At 41.7% G+C, this 15,512-nt stretch overlaps 1 protein-coding gene across 6 annotated transcripts in view; it reads left to right on the top strand.

Annotated features, from left to right (window-relative positions):
* The window catches only part of ENTPD5 (ectonucleoside triphosphate diphosphohydrolase 5 (inactive)), a 47,661-nt gene that overhangs the window by 26,258 nt on the left and 5,891 nt on the right, over positions 1–15,512 (top strand). For 4 of the 6 annotated variants that reach the window (XM_080647613.1, XM_080647614.1, XM_080647612.1 and 1 more), the window contains 12 exons: positions 652–937; positions 1,590–1,669; positions 3,074–3,217; positions 6,789–6,864; positions 7,137–7,172; positions 7,490–7,578; positions 7,888–7,967; positions 8,833–8,894; positions 10,546–10,647; positions 11,324–11,464; positions 12,691–12,747; positions 13,444–13,559. In XM_080647613.1, the coding sequence (XP_080503739.1) occupies positions 721–937; positions 1,590–1,669; positions 3,074–3,217; positions 6,789–6,864; positions 7,137–7,172; positions 7,490–7,578; positions 7,888–7,967; positions 8,833–8,894; positions 10,546–10,647; positions 11,324–11,464; positions 12,691–12,747; positions 13,444–13,559 (1,200 nt within the window). In that variant the 5' untranslated portion in view covers positions 652–720. Of the gene's footprint in view, positions 1–599; positions 938–1,589; positions 1,670–3,073; positions 3,218–6,788; positions 6,865–7,136; positions 7,173–7,489; positions 7,579–7,887; positions 7,968–8,832; positions 8,895–10,545; positions 10,648–11,323; positions 11,465–12,690; positions 12,748–13,443; positions 13,560–15,512 lie in introns of all 6 variants that reach the window. The other 2 variants (XM_080647617.1, XM_080647616.1) reach the window with 2 other exon arrangements.

The following is a 15,512-nucleotide window of genomic DNA, read 5'->3' on the forward strand; positions in this document are numbered from 1 at the left end:
GCCTGAAACCTGTGAAGGATGTTTTAAAAACCATAATGAATGAAAAAGAAAGAAAATAAAAACCATAATGACCTATTTAAGTGTTTTAAGTTTATTATTTCCTTGAAATGTGGTTGCATGTGCAAGCCCATGTCAACATTGTTGGTCACAGGTGTCAGTCCAATAACCTGATTTTTGAAGGCTGGGAACACCCCAGTGCTGGGACTTTATAACTCCTTTGGAACTTTATAACTTTAATTCAGAAATTGAAGCTTCTTATATCAAAAAGAAGAAAGTGAGGTAACAGGGAGAGAGGGCTAGTACATGCTCCAAAGACAAAGTTGTCAAAATGGAGAGAAGAAAATTGGACTCTACAATAGGAGCAAGGTGTCAGAGAGAGCCTTTGAATATGTGAGATCCACTCTACAATTAAAAGCAGAGCTTGGTTAAATATATTTTAAATCCCAAATTTCCTTTTGCAACCAGATAGTCTTCAGAAAAGGTCCTAAGAGTCTGTATCACCCTGGTCTATCTGGTTGTTCTGGTTATTAGAAACAGAGAAGAAGGAGCACCTTAGGGAAGGGGTGGTACTTCTATGATAGGTGTTTCTTCTTTTACAGGTGTAAACAAAAAGGCCACGTGATCTAACCTTGTGTGGCTTTGTCCTTTAAGCCACTGCAGGTGTTTGAGCAGCACTGCTTCTGCAACAAAGGTCTAGACTCACCACATCTTGGGAAGAGAATGGCCACTTCCTGGGGAGCAGCCTTTTTCATGTTGGTGGCATCCTGTGTTTGCAGCACTATCTTCCACAGAGACCAGCAGACTTGGTTTGAGGGTGTCTTCCTGTCTTCCATGTGCCCCATCAATGTCAGTACCAGCACCTTGTATGGAATTATGTTTGATGCAGGGAGCACTGGAACACGAATTCATGTTTACACCTTTGTGCAGAAAATAGCAGGTAAGTGCAACTGGTACCCTCACCAGAGTCGATAAATCCATACTCTAGTAGAAACAAATGTACTGAGAGTGTGTAATGTGCATTACAGAATCTTATGGCTATTGAATGTCTTTCTTCAGAGAACATTTTGGACTATAATTGAGTACATAATGTTTAATTCAATGTGAGATTAAGAGAGATCTGGGTTGCCTGTAGTTTGAAACCCATGTGTCCAAGAAGTATAGCTAAAATTTGTCTTTCCTTTTCTTGAAAGGTGGTTGATACTTCCGGGAGCAGAATATTGAGAATATTGGGGTAGTCTCGAGAGAAGGATCACTACCATCCTTGGAGAAGGGGAGAAGGGACCCTGAAGTATAATTTTTTCTGAATTTCCAGGGTTCTGTCTTCAAGTTACATATAAAGCCTAGGGAAAGGAGTAGGAACTAGGTGTCCACCAGAGAAATGACAGAGGGACTCTCAAGGATTGCCTATCATCCTCTGTCTCTTCCTCAGTACTCCTGCCAGCCATTCCCCACAGGTGGGATTACCTGGAATAGCTCAGGGAATAGCAGGTTAATCTAGTAGGTCGTATGACACAGAGCCCAGTATCAGAAGCAGCCTAACTTTTGGTAATCGGTCATCTCTCTTCTATTTTAATCCCTGGACAAAATAGGACAGCTTCCAGTTCTGGAAGGGGAAATTTTTGATTCTGTGAAGCCAGGACTTTCTGCTTTTGTCGATCAACCTAAGCAGGTGAGTTTTGTGGGTTTTTTTTACAATTACAATAAGATGTTTAGATTCTCAATATCTTGATAATTTCACCGCACAGCTGCTGTTAAATATCTCATGCTGTTCACTACTGATACTGAGGTTATGTGTGAGATCGGTTTTCTGTCCTCTGCTAATCTCCTGGATAACAGAAATTATATATCCTGAACTCACTAGGGCTTTGGTGGAAGGAGGCTAGAATCTCTTTAAGAGATTTCTCCCTTTGTATTTACTGTTTAAGATTTTGATTTGAAGCCATCAGCTGCATTGATTAATGTAGAAGATAGACATGAAGTTCTATAGGGTATGAGATATAAACATGACAGACAATTTAGGGAATGTAGACCCATTGAACTCCTTTCAGAACATCTTGATATAAGACAGACCATGCCTATACTCTGTAAATTAGGCAAGAATATGTGATAAAAAATCTTTGGTAACAGAGGATGAATGGTTTTGTTGTGTCTATGTTTCACATTGGGGCACCCACAACATGCAAAACCCAGCGTGTCAGAGGCCACATTAAAATAGAATAAGTCAGAATAAAATAGAATGTTGAACTTTGGTAGCAGCGTTAAAGATATTATTCAGTGTCTCAAGCATAATCATTAACCAAAGGGAAACCTAATGTTAAAAATGATTTGAACTTGAAGAACTGAGAGGATGTTTATTTTCTCAGCTCACTGTTTTAAAATGGCAAAAATGCTAGAAAACTAGGAGCTCTTGAGAGCAACTACATTATCAAAGACTGATTTGACATTTAGAGAAGACGATTGTGTTATGGTTGCTATTAATTATAATGATTATAAGAGGCAGCATGTATCAGCTTAGGTGTTTACTCAGGGAAATGGAGGATTTAAAATAATGCTTTTTGAATTAATCAAATTAAGCATTACTGTGTACCATGCATGTAGGTGTTAGTGATGTAAAAATGAACCTAATGGAAATCATATAAAGTGTAGCATAATAACAGCTACAGCTGGCCTTTGTGTGGAAACTACACAGTCTGCCTCATGTAATGTACACAGCAGTTTGTGGTGGTACGAGGAATATATCCCATATCACAGCTGAGGAAGCCAAGTCCAGGAAGCCTCTATGTTAGGCACAGGCTTAGCAAGCAAGCCTTCTAACTCCTAATTATGTGTTTCCTTCACTATATGCAACTTTCTGGCCTGAAGCTAATTTATATGAGACACAAAATAGCAATCAATTAAAATGACCACATTATAAAAGAATCATTTTTATTACTACTTAACCAAAATGAAATGGATTCTCCTTCAAAAATGCCTACTTCTCTAGGTTTCTGCTCCTACAGAAACATGATGAGGGAATATACAAGTGCCACCACATGGACTCTTTACTGCATGAGTGGCTCTTCTCTTTTTGAAGGGTGCTGAGACTGTTCAAGAGCTCTTGGAGGTAGCCAAAGACTCAATCCCCCGAAGTCATTGGAAAAGGACCCCAGTGGTTTTGAAGGCAACAGCAGGACTGCGCTTACTGCCAGAACAGAAAGCCCAGGCTCTGCTCTTTGAGGTAATATTTGAAATCATCTGCATCTTGCATAATTCTTTTTCCCTATATAAACATTTGCTTTATGGGTTTAAAGCCCTCTGGCATGTTAACCTTTAGTATTCCACCATTGCTAAAGCACTGTGGTTACTTTGGGCTCTTTTGTAGCTAGTTATTTACATTTTAAAATATTACTCTTGAATTTATAGAGCTTTTCCTAAAAAATTTAAAACACTTTCTATCCATGATGTTCTTTTTTTAAAATATATTTTTATCAATTTTTAGAGAGAGAGGAAGAGAGAGAGAGAGAAACATTGATGTGAGAGCAAAACGTAGATTGACTGCCTCCTGTATGCTCCCTACCGGGGATCGAGCCCACAACCTGGTCATGTGCCCTGACCAGTAATCAAACTGGCAACCTTTGATGCACTGGAGACCACCCAATCTAATCAGCCACACTGTCCAGGATCATGATGCTCATAATTTTCTAAACTTATTACAGCAGAATTGTTTTTAATCAACTTTAATGAGGAGTAACTTACATACAATTAAATTTATCAATTTTAAGTATACAGTTAAATGAGTATTGACAAATACATACATTCCTTGTGCCCCTTTGTAGTCAATTTCCCCCTCTAGTGAAACCAGGCAACCACTGATTTGCTTTATGTCATTATAGATTAGTTTTGCAAGTTCTTACATTTCCTGTAAATGGAGTCATATAGTTTATATTTTTTTTTGTGTGTCTTACTTTTTTCTCTTAGTATAAAGGTTTTGAGAAGAATCATGGAATTGTAAAGTATGAAAGATTTTTAAAGATATCTATTTTATTACTCATTCAGATAAAAACTAAGTACAGAGAGTTTTAAAAAACTCTATTTTAAACATTATTATACATTTTATTATACAAAAATGTGTAAAATAATAAGATTAATAATGAATATTGTGAAGAATATGTGCAGAATCCCATTATAACAAAAAATCACAGCAAAAAAATGATTCTATGTTTAGGTGTGTTAATTCAGTTTTATAAATCCACTAAAGGCCCGATGCACGAAATTTGTGCAAGGGGCTTGGCCCTCGCAGCACCAGCTGCCTTGGCCCTCACAGCCCTGGCTTTGTCCGGAAGGTTGTCCGGACGGTCGTTCTGCTGTTCAGCTGTTCAGTCGATTTGCATATTACGCTTTTATTATTATAGATTCTCCTTTGACTGTCAGTACAGAGGGCTTAAGTCCCTTGCCCAAGGACAAACTACCTGGAATGTCCTTATGAGAATCTGAATTCCAATTCCTCATTCATTCATCCTTTCATTCACTCATTTTTTCATCATATGAGTGCTTTACTATGTACTGGGCACTGGTGAAGTAGACATAGAGCAGGAAACAAAAATAACACTGTCCCTGTCTTAATGGAACTAACATCCTAGTTTCCAAGACAGAATGAACAAGTCGATACAAAGTATGTCAGGTGCTTTAAAAGCTATGGCGAAAAAATAAAGCAGGGTAAGGCAGATAGGAATGCTAGTGGTAGTGTGGGAGAAATGCTATTTTAAATAGGGTGGTCAGGGAAGACCTCATTGGTAAGATGCATTTGATCAGAGATCTGAAGGGAATAAAGAAACAAGCTATGTAAAACATTTGTGAATGTAGAATATTCCATGCTAGAGAAACAGGTGTAAAGACCTAAATCAGGAATGTGCTTGACATGTTCAAGGAACAGCATTCAGGGTAGGGTGGCTGGAGGAGAGGGAGTGATAGGGCATCAAAGGCCAGTGTAAGGACTTTGGCTTTTTCTCTAAGAGGGAAGCCACAGGAGCGTTTGAGCTAAGGAGAGACATAATCTGATGTCTGTTTTTAAAGCACCACTCTTGGCTGCTATGTTGAGAATTAATTCTGAGCAGAGGGATGGGGTGGAGAGGGCAAGAGCAGAAACTGTTTATTCCTGTTTGCTTATCTATCTTCTTTTTTTTTAAATATATTTTCATGGATTTTTAGAGAAGAAGGGAGAGGGAGTGAGAGAGAGAGAAACATCAATGATGAGAGAGAATCATTGATTGGCTGCCTCCTGCACATCCCCTATTGGGGATTGAGCCTGCAACCCAGGCACATGCCCTTGACTGGAATTGAACTTGGGACCCTTTAGTCCCCAAGCCAATGCTCTATTCCCTGAGCCACACCAGCTATGGCTTATCTTCTTAAATGCTTGTTTATGGATCACTTAACTGGTGTTTCCTGGTTGAAATAGGGTTCAGAGGTCACCTCATGAAGTGTTTTGTTCTGTCAGAAATGAGAACAACCAAGACTAGAATTTTTCCTATCTCTATTTGGAGTCTCTCCCTCCCCAACATGATAATCATCTATACTTATAATCTATACTTATAATAGGGTAATATACAAATTGGTTGGGACGCCATCACGTAACAACCGATCAGCAGGAGGGCGGGGTAGCGAGCTATAAGCAGTGGGGAACTACAGGGAGGCGGGGCAGTGAGCTACCTGCAGCAGAGAGCTACAGGAGGGTGGGGCAGTAAGCTACCTGCAGCAGAGAGCTACAGGAGGGCAGAGCATTGAACTACGTGCAGCAGAGAGCTACTAGTGGTGGTGGGCGGGGCAACCAGCTGAGGCAAGCGGCAGCGGGCTACTTTAACACGGATTTGTGCGCAGGGCCACTAATATGAAAATAAGACATAACACCCATATTATTGACCTATATTTATAGAGAGTCAAGAGCATTTGTGCAAGCTCTTCATTCTCATCTTCTAAAATAGAATAAGTAAATTTAGATTTGGGATCTGACTCTTTAGAGGCTCCAGCCATGTGCCAGGATTTGACAGGGCTAGCAGCAGAGTACCTCAGCCCAGGGACGTGAGCTCCTTTACCATGAAGGACAAAAACTATAGAATTTGATAGGAGAACAGCAGAAACTTTATTGTAGTCTCAGGAGCCCCCCAGGCCCAACTCTTTTCTACTCTCCAAATTTATCTGCTCATCTAAGAAATGGAGTGGGCAGGGATCCTCCTAGCTTCCAGCACATATCCAGGTAGAATTAATCAGGTGTTTTAAAAAATTACAGGATCCTGATATGAGCTGGCAAGGTCAAATGTATGCCCTTTCCTAGGTCCAGTTCACCGATAAATGTAGATGATTTGGTTGGTTGCAATTTATTTTAAAGTCAAAGGAATTCCTATATTTTCTTTTTATAAGAAATCACTAATAACTTGCATAGTTTCTTCTCTAGCTTTTTTTTTCTTTTTAAAATATATTTTTACTGATTTTAGAGAGAGGAAGGGAGAAGAGAGGGATAGAAACATCAATGATGAGAGAATCATTGATAGGCTGCCTCCTGCAGGCCCCCTACTGGGGATCCAGCCTGCAAACTGAGCATATGCCCTGACTTCCTGGTTCTTAGGTCCATGCTCAACCACTGAGTCACACCGCTGGGCCTTCTCTAGTTTCTTTAGAGAAAATGAATGAGTTCTAAGATTTTATTTAGAGAAAATGAAGAGAGTAGTTTTCTAAGTCTTTTAGGACATAGCCAAAATATGGAAATCGGTTTTATTGCCTTGGGGAATTCAAATTTTTTCCTTTTTCTCTAGGTAAAAGAGATCTTCAAGAAGTCACCTTTCCTGGTACCAAATGACAGTGTTAGCATCATGGATGGATCCTATGAAGGTGGAGAGGTGTTGATATATGTTCTAGAGGGAGAGGGCCAGGGTTAATAAAAGATCTGATTAAAGGACTGTGAACAGGATGGGGGTGCTGAAGAAAAAGGAACTAAGGAGAAACAAATAAGCATGGAGGAATGGAATAGCAGGAAATGGTAGTATGGGGAGAAGGGAAGTGTGTGCTTTAGACATGAACTTTAGAGAGAAAAGCGAACAAAGATGGGGCCAGAGAAGAGGGAAAGTGCTCTGTGATGTAATCCTTGTCTCTGTCTTTTTCAGGCATATTAGCTTGGATTACTGTGAATTTTCTGACAGGTAATACATTCTCAAGTGTATCTTAAGATTTTGACTGGGTTTCACACAGGGTCAGAGAGCAAAATTACCTTTCTTTTTTCCTGTATTGTTCTTTCCTTTTGTAAAAAAGAGGAAAGACAGGATTTAGTGTTTATAACCTGCCTTCAAGGCCTCAGCTGCAGCAAGAGTCCTTCTAGGTTAACATTTGCCTGTAATCCATGGGGGCAGGGAGCAATGGAGTGTTTATGGAATTCCTCCAGAGCAGGAGAGAAATTGCAGATCAAGGAGTATCGGGCTGTCCAGGAGCAGAACATTTTCAAACTGGCTCTCATCCACAGGTCAGCTGCATGGCCACAGTCAGGAGACTGTGGGGACCCTGGATCTGGGGGGAGCCTCCACCCAAATCACATTTCTACCCCAGTTTCAGGTGAGTCATTACCATGAAGGTTTGGTTAGCAACTCACTTGGCAGGCATATCATGGTGCTAGGAAAGTGGTGCCCTATTTTTAGGCAGCAGCTCCACTACAAATAGGCTGAGTAGAGTAAATTAATAACTGAGTGAACTTTTCTTTGTCACTGTTCAGAGTCCCTTTGCTTCCTCAAGCCATAAGAGCTTAGCAGTTTAATCTGTCTCTTCCATCTCTTGTTTTCTGGGGGAGGGACAGGGATGGTGGTGATAACATCCTTAGAATAATTGCAGATTCTGAATAGCCTTTTTGCTTTTTCTAATTTGCAGAAAACCCTGGAACAAACCCCTAGGGGCTACCTCACTTCCTTTGAGATGTTTAACAGAACTTATAAGCTCTATACACATAGGTGAGGAGGGGAACAGGGAGGAATAATATTTCATGTAGTATGAGCCTTCTAACTTATTTTAAAAATATTTTTTTATTGATTACAGAGAGGAAGGGAGAGGGAGAGAGAGACAGAAACATCAATGATGAGAGAGAATCATTGATTGGCTGCCTCCTGCACGACCCCCACTGGGGATTGAGCCTACAACCCAGGCACGTGCCCTGACTGGGAATCGAACTGTGACCTCCTGGCTCGGTTCATAGGTCTACACTCAGCCACTGAGCTATGACAGCCGGGCAAGTCTTCTAACTTTTTAAAGCATTTTCACATCTATTAATTGCGTCTGACAAGTCTTACATAGTCTTTACTAGTCCCTGGAGGCCTATTACCTGAAACTCAACCCACTTACCAAATGTTAAGGCAAGCATGTCAAACTCGCGGGTTTGACATGCTTGTACCAAGGGATCCAAGTATTTATCCATTCTTGGCTTCCAACATATATGACTTAAAGAGTCAAAAGTTTTCTCTATAAAGAGGACACTCAGTAAAAGTTCAGCCAAAGCTCTATGCCAATGCCATTGAGTTTGCCTTCAGATGTTCAAAATCCAGCCTAGGATTTGATCACAGTGAATCTGGGAGCTAAGATGAGAGCTTTTCTGGGGGTGGTTCCCAGGGTGGGACCCTAGGCAGCATCACTATCTCTGGCCTTTAAGTCATAGCTGTGGAAAGTAGTTACTGCGGTGCCACGATCTAAACTGTGCAGAAATTACCACTTAGCCACACTAGATGAATAGGTCACAGAGGAACCATGTTACTTTTGAAAGAGGTAGCTTTAGGCTTGAGGACTCAGGACCAGCATGAAAGTAGTCAATCCTGTATTTTACAGTTACTTGGGATTTGGATTGAAAGCTGCAAGACTAGCAACTCTGGGAGCCCTGGAAATAGAAGGTTCGTCTGGGTACCTGTGCTGGTTGGGGTATGGTGAGAGTGAACCCAATATTCAGCTTGCCTTTTCCCTTCCTTGGGAATGATTCTGTGGAGGAAAGAGTTATGCTGAATTTGGAAGCACCTATATATATAAAAGCCTAAGTGACCGGTTGATCATTCAACCAGTAGCTATGATGCGCACTGACCACCAGGGGGGCAGATGATCACACAGGCATGAAAACATGGAACAGACTGATGAATCTCAGAGGGGAAGGGCGGGAAGAGATTAACCAAAGATCTTATATGCATGCTAGAGGCCTGGTGCATGGATTTGGTGTACAGATTCTTGCACCGGTGGGGTCACTCGGCCTGGCCTGCAGGGATCAGGCCGAAACTGGCCCAGTGCACGGTTTCTTGCACAAGTGGGGTCCTTCGGCCTGGCCTGCAGAGATCAGGCCAAAACTGGCAGTCCAACATCCCCCGAGGGGTCCCGGATTGCGAGAGGGCGCACGCCAGGCCAAGGGACCCCACTAGTGCACAAATTCGTATGCCGGGCCTCTAGTATGTTATACAATGGACATAATAATGGCAAATTCTTTTTTTCCTTTATGAGTTCAGATAAGTTTTGGTATGCATTATTAGTCATTTCTAGAATAAGGTCTGTTTGTATGGGGTAACAGCCTGTGGCCAGGAGGCTGAAGTATCTGCAGAAATTCAAGGCTCAAAGAGTGAATTTGGTAGGAGCTTGCTCAAGCCCTTGGCTTTACAAGGGAGATGCAGATGCAAAAAAAATCCACTTGCAGGGTGGAATAGCTGAGCAACTCCATTCACCTCTTCACAGTTGGTAGAAGGGTTAAAAGCTCAGCCTTTTTTTTTTTCTTTAACTGATTCTTTTTCTTTGTATGTTTTTATTGATTTTTAGAGGAAAGGAGAGGGAGAGAGAGAGAAACATCGATGAGAAACATCAACATTGATTGGCTACCTCCTGCATGCTCCCTGCTGGGGATCAAGCCCACAACCTGGGCATGTGTCCTGACCAGGAATCAAACCAGCGACCTCTTGGTACATGAGTTGATGCTCAACCACTGAGCCACATGGGCTAGGCAAGAGCTCAGCTTTTTGCTGTCAGGTAGAATTGGGTTCAGTTTCAGTTTTGTGATTTGGGGCAAGTTAGCTACCTTTCTGTGCCCCTTTCCTCACCTAAAGTAAGACTTTGCATTTAAAGCACTTTGTATTTGCAATAATAGCCAGTAAGCTATTATTGTGATGATGATTGTATAGCATTTCAGTTTACAAATGTGTTTCATTTAAGCCTCACAACAACCGATGAGAAAAGTAGAACAGTATTTTCTCCCCCTTTTTAGAAAGGAGGGAACTTGGTCCATTGTAGGTTTGGGATTTCTTTCGGAGGTGATGAAAGCCATGGTTCCCTCCACCACATGCACATATGACAGAAATGTGCTCATAGTTTTAGGGGCTTCACCAACACTCTGAAGCCCATCTGTGAACCCTGTTAAGAATTCCTGTCCTAGGATGTAATCATGGAACTAATTTAATATGATTTGAAGGCCCAGCCACCTTGGTGATGACTTTCCACCTTAGTGGCTTCTTGCTTGCCTCCCTCTCTCACATCCTTGTCTCTTTACTTTGTGGTCTGGTGTTTTTCTTTCAGGGACTGAGGGACATACTTTTCGAAGTGCCTGTCTACCAAGATGGTTAGAAGCAGAGTGGATTTTTGGGGGCGTGAAATACCAGTATGGCGGCATCCAAGAAGGCAAGTGATTTTTTTTTTCCACTGGTTGAAATTATTTTTACACTTGAAGTCTGGAGAAGTTCCATGTGAAACTTTTTACAGAGCTCAAGAGAAACTTGTCATATTGCAGAACTCGTTGCAAAGAGATCTTGGTATGCCTCTAAGAAATAGTGGGAAGTGACCGTGAACAGCCGTCACTCTGTATCCTGCTCTTTCCCTGGCCCGGTGTTGTGGATCCATTAGACCTGGGGTCTGATGCATTAAGGGTTTCTGCCCTCAGCAGGATGAAACTTAAAATTGAGATGATAGGGAGAATAATTCACTTTAAGTTTTATAAAAGGCACAGACCTTGAAATCAAGGAAGAACTTGATTTTTCTAGTAAGGAAGTAGGCAAGCCTTCTAGCTACTTCTCATAAGCACTATGAAACGTAATGTGAGGCAGCAGCTCTAGGCTGATTGGGGCTGTTTTTGGTGAGCATGAGTTAGGGAGGGGAGCTGCATAGAGAAGCAGGTGCCTTTCCTCCAAACCGGCAAGGCTGTGGAATTTTGCTCATCTCTGTAAGCCTTTTGTCCTGAGCCTCAGCTTTCCTTGTTTCCTCCTTCTGTCTCCTCATTGGCTCCAGTAGCTTGCCTCAGAGAGTGGTCCCTTCCCCTGTCATTTTTCTCACCGTGTCCCTGTGCACTTTGCCCTGGCAGGGGAGGTGGGCTTTGAGCCCTGCTATGCTGAAGTGCTGAGGGTGGTCCAAGGAAAACTTCACCAACCAGATGAGATCCAGAGAAGCTCCTTCTATGCTTTCTCTTACTACTATGATCGAGCTGTTGACACACACATGATTGGTAAGTTCACTCCAGGTGTCAGGTCAGGAAGGACATTGGGCAAGGCTCTGGTGGGAAAGGGAGAGGGATTATCTGAAATGCTTGGTCGGAGGTGATCATCCTACTCTTCAGTGCTGGTTGTTGAGTGACACTAGTTACTCGAATGGAAGTGGGCATATGATTGAGAATCTTTTAGAGCTAGAAAATGGCCTTAAAATTTTACATGAAGTCTTTTTTACTTTTTTATTGAGGTATAAATGACATAAAATAAAATGCACATACTTTATTTTTATTAAAATATGGTTGACATACAGTATTAGTTTCAGGTGAACAAAATAGTGATTCAACATTTATTTATATATCTTACAAAGTGATCTCCACTGTAAGTCTAGTAACCGTCTGTCACTGTACAAAGTTCTTACAATATTGTTGACTATGTTCCCTATGTTGTACATTACATTGCTGGATCTGTTTATTTTATACTGGAAGTTGGTGCCTCTTGGACCCTTTACCTTTTTTGCCCATCCTTCCATCCCTCTCCCCTCTGGCAACCATCAGTTTATTCTTTATATTTGTGAGTCTGTTTCGTTTTGTTTGTTTTGTTTTTTAGAATCCACATATAAGTGAAATCATATAGTTTTTGTCCTCTGACTTATTTCATTCAGCATAAAATGTACCTATTTTAAAATGTACAGGTAATTCATAAGTGTGATGATTGGGTGTTCACGCTCTTTTGTGAGATGTGCCTCCCTCAAACCTTGTTACATCAGCACATTACCCGAGTGATGTGGGGAAAAAAAGTGTATAGTTTACTAATTTTGACATATGTATATACCCATGAAATCATTACCAGATTCAATATTTAAAACCACATATATTACCCTAAAGTTTCCTCCTCCCTCTTTATAACTTTTTTTTTTATCACAGTAGTAATGTTTTTGTTTAGCTATGATGATATATGTATGTAATCTGTCATGGCCTGAGATATGAATTGATTTTCTATTTTCTAATGTGTTTTTGTAAATGAATCAAAATTTTTATTGTGGTTAAATACATACAACATAAAATAGATTATAAATAAGCAGAATGCATAGATTATTTTGTATGAATATCATGTTTATTTAATCCATTCTCTAATGTTGGGGATTTTATTTCCTGTTTTTCTTTATTACAAATCTCACTAGGATGAATTTTCTTATGTTTCTTTGACATTTTTTAACATCAGCTACTCTTCTGCTTCATTTCAGATTATGAAAAGGGGGGTATTTTAAAAGTTGAAGACTTTGAAAGAAAAGCAAAGGAAGGTAAGTGTCAGTGGCAGCCCTTAGCAGTGAGTCTGTGAGACCGTACAAAGTCCAGTGACCTTAACATGTCCCGAAGTTCCACAGCCGGCAGAAAGCCTCTCAGAGGCTAGTTTCCTGTCTTTGCCAGGAGCTTAAAGCATTAAGTGACATAGAAAAATATGAGAATAGAAGAGGCTTTAGGAAAATAGTGAAAACCTGCTTTTCTACATTTCTGGTGTTGTTTTTTAGTTGAAATAGTGTTATCAGTGCTAATGAAACATCAAGCACCAAAATATATGGGAAATAGCCACAGAGGTTTCCTGGAAAGAGTCCGTTGAAAACATAAATAAATAATCTTATCCAGTGTCCCCAGAGTAATGCTAACTTTGATTTCCCTGTCCTCAGGGCCTCAGCATTAATAATATATAAGGAATGTGGTTGAATTAAGCTCAAAGAATAGACATAGAAATTTAGCAAATAAACGAGGGCCCATGTAAATTTGAGTAGGTAAGCTATCACATCAGAAATCTTCAAGTTCTTAAGAAGCTGCAGTCTTATAGAGGCTGGCAGTTCACAGTTCTAGCCTCTAAGACTCCTAGGCATCAGCCAAACGGAGAATTCTGCTTTGCTTATTCCAAGTCTATATTTAGAGAAAATCACACACCTCTCAGTTGGCTGCAAACTTGAATTCCACTCTTTACTCTCTCTCCCCTTCAGTGTGTGACAACTTGGAAAATTTCACCTCAGGCAGTCCTTTCCTGTGCATGGATCTCAGCTACATCACAGCCTTGTTGAAGGATGGCTTTGGCTTTGCAGACAGCACCGTCTTACAGGCAAGAGAGAGGGCAGAGGAGTCTCATAATGGACTTCTTATTTGGGAGTTGGGAAGAAAGAGTTAAGAGTGACTATAGGTGGAATTATGAGGATTTTTATTTGGGCTATGGACAAGCACTGTGCAAGGCACTATGAGTGTGGGAAATTACCTCGATGCAAAGGCAGTTTCTAAGTATGTTACCAGGAAAGCTCTCCTAGAGGTTACAGAGCAGAAGGCTTGCAGTCCAAATGAAGATGCCCAGGCCCCATGGTTTATTAAATCAATTTCAAAACTCAGGACGAGAAGCAACAGGAAAGAAATGGGACAGGTGAACACACAGTGTAGGGTGCAAGCAGGTTGGAAGTGCCACACTTCCTGAATTCTGGGTATGTATATCCTCATTCCCTCTGCTGCTGCTGACAGTGTGGTTGGCTGCAAGTACTAGAACTGAAGTTTAATCAAGGGGGCACAAGGACAGAGGTGCCTGGTGCCATTGCACAAATTTCCACTATTTGGAGAGGCATAGGGGCAAGTACATTATCTGGTAATATTAGCCCACTCAGTCCATTAGATGGTCTTATTTGGCAGAGGACATGAGGGACCAGAAGGGTGCCACCAACAAGTGGCTTAAGACCTCATGAATGTTGAATGCCTGTGTATATGTAGTATGTCATATATATGTGATATGTGCCTTGTATATTCAGTGCCTTTTGAATCTTGGGTTCCTCTTTATCTTCCTATCTCTGTCCATCTGTTCCAGAATAGGCAGGCTCAACATTGTAGTAACTTATTTATTTGTTCTAAACACGTATCTTTCATCCATCCCATTTTCGTGTTTTCAGTAAGGTAATTGAATAATTGCACATATGTTTATGTCAATGAAAGAATGTCCAGCATTAGAAAAAGTCTTATAAGAGTTTATTTGAGCCAAACTGACAACCATTGCTAGGAAGCAAAATCTCAGTGGATTGGGAAAATGCTCCAGAGAATGGCAGTTTACAGTTTATTTTATACACTAGAGGCCTGGTGCACAAAATTTGTGCACGGAGGCGGGGTTCCTCAGCCTGGCCTGCACCCTCTCCAATCTGGGACCCCTCAGGGGATGTCTGACTGCTGGATGTCTCACAATCCGGGACGACTGGATCCTAACCACTTGCCTGCCTACCTGCCTGATTGCCTCTGACCCCTCTGCCTGCCGGCCTGATCGCCCCTACCTTGTCCCCCTGCTGGCTTGATCGCTCCTAACCTCTTTGCCTGCCTGCCTGATCACCCCTAACTGCTCTCCCCTGCCGGCCTGATCGCCCCTAACTGCCCTCCCCTGCTGGCCTGATCTCACCGCCAACTGCCCTCCTCTGCCAGCCTGATATTGCCCTCAACTGCCCTCCCCTGCAGGCCTGATCTCGCCCCCAACTGTCCTCCCCTGCAGGCCTGGTCGCCCCCAACTGCCCTCCCCTGCCGGCCTGATCTCACCCACAACTGCCCTCCCCTAGTGGCCTGATCACCCCTAACTGCCTCTGCCTCGGTCCCCACCACCATGGCTTTGTCTGGAAGGAAGTTGGAAGTCTGGAAGATGGCTGGTCAACCCAGTCTAATTAGCATATTACCCTTTTATTAGTATAGATTGATTATATAGGATAGGATTGCTTGAATTCGGGGGGAGCCTTTTTCAGCAGGAGGAGATGCTCTTGGCAGACAAAAACACATAATCCCTATATCTGGACTGATAGCCAGCCATATGCACTATACTGCCAAATAGGTCATTAAAAAATTGAATCACTTTTTTTACACCTTACACCAGACAACTGTTGCCCTTAAAACTCCTCCTCAGCCCCCACCTTAGGTTCTGCCTTCGCAGTTCACCCAGGGTTCTGATCGGTCGGTCGGTTTCTATGTCAGTCTGTGTCAAAAGCTCCACCTCCTAGGCAGCCATTGGTTCCTTGCACTTCACCCATATTTGGTTTTGATTGGTCAG

This window comes from Plecotus auritus (genome assembly GCF_963455305.1).
Source record: "Plecotus auritus genome assembly, chromosome: 1".
NCBI lineage: Eukaryota > Metazoa > Chordata > Mammalia > Chiroptera > Vespertilionidae > Plecotus > Plecotus auritus.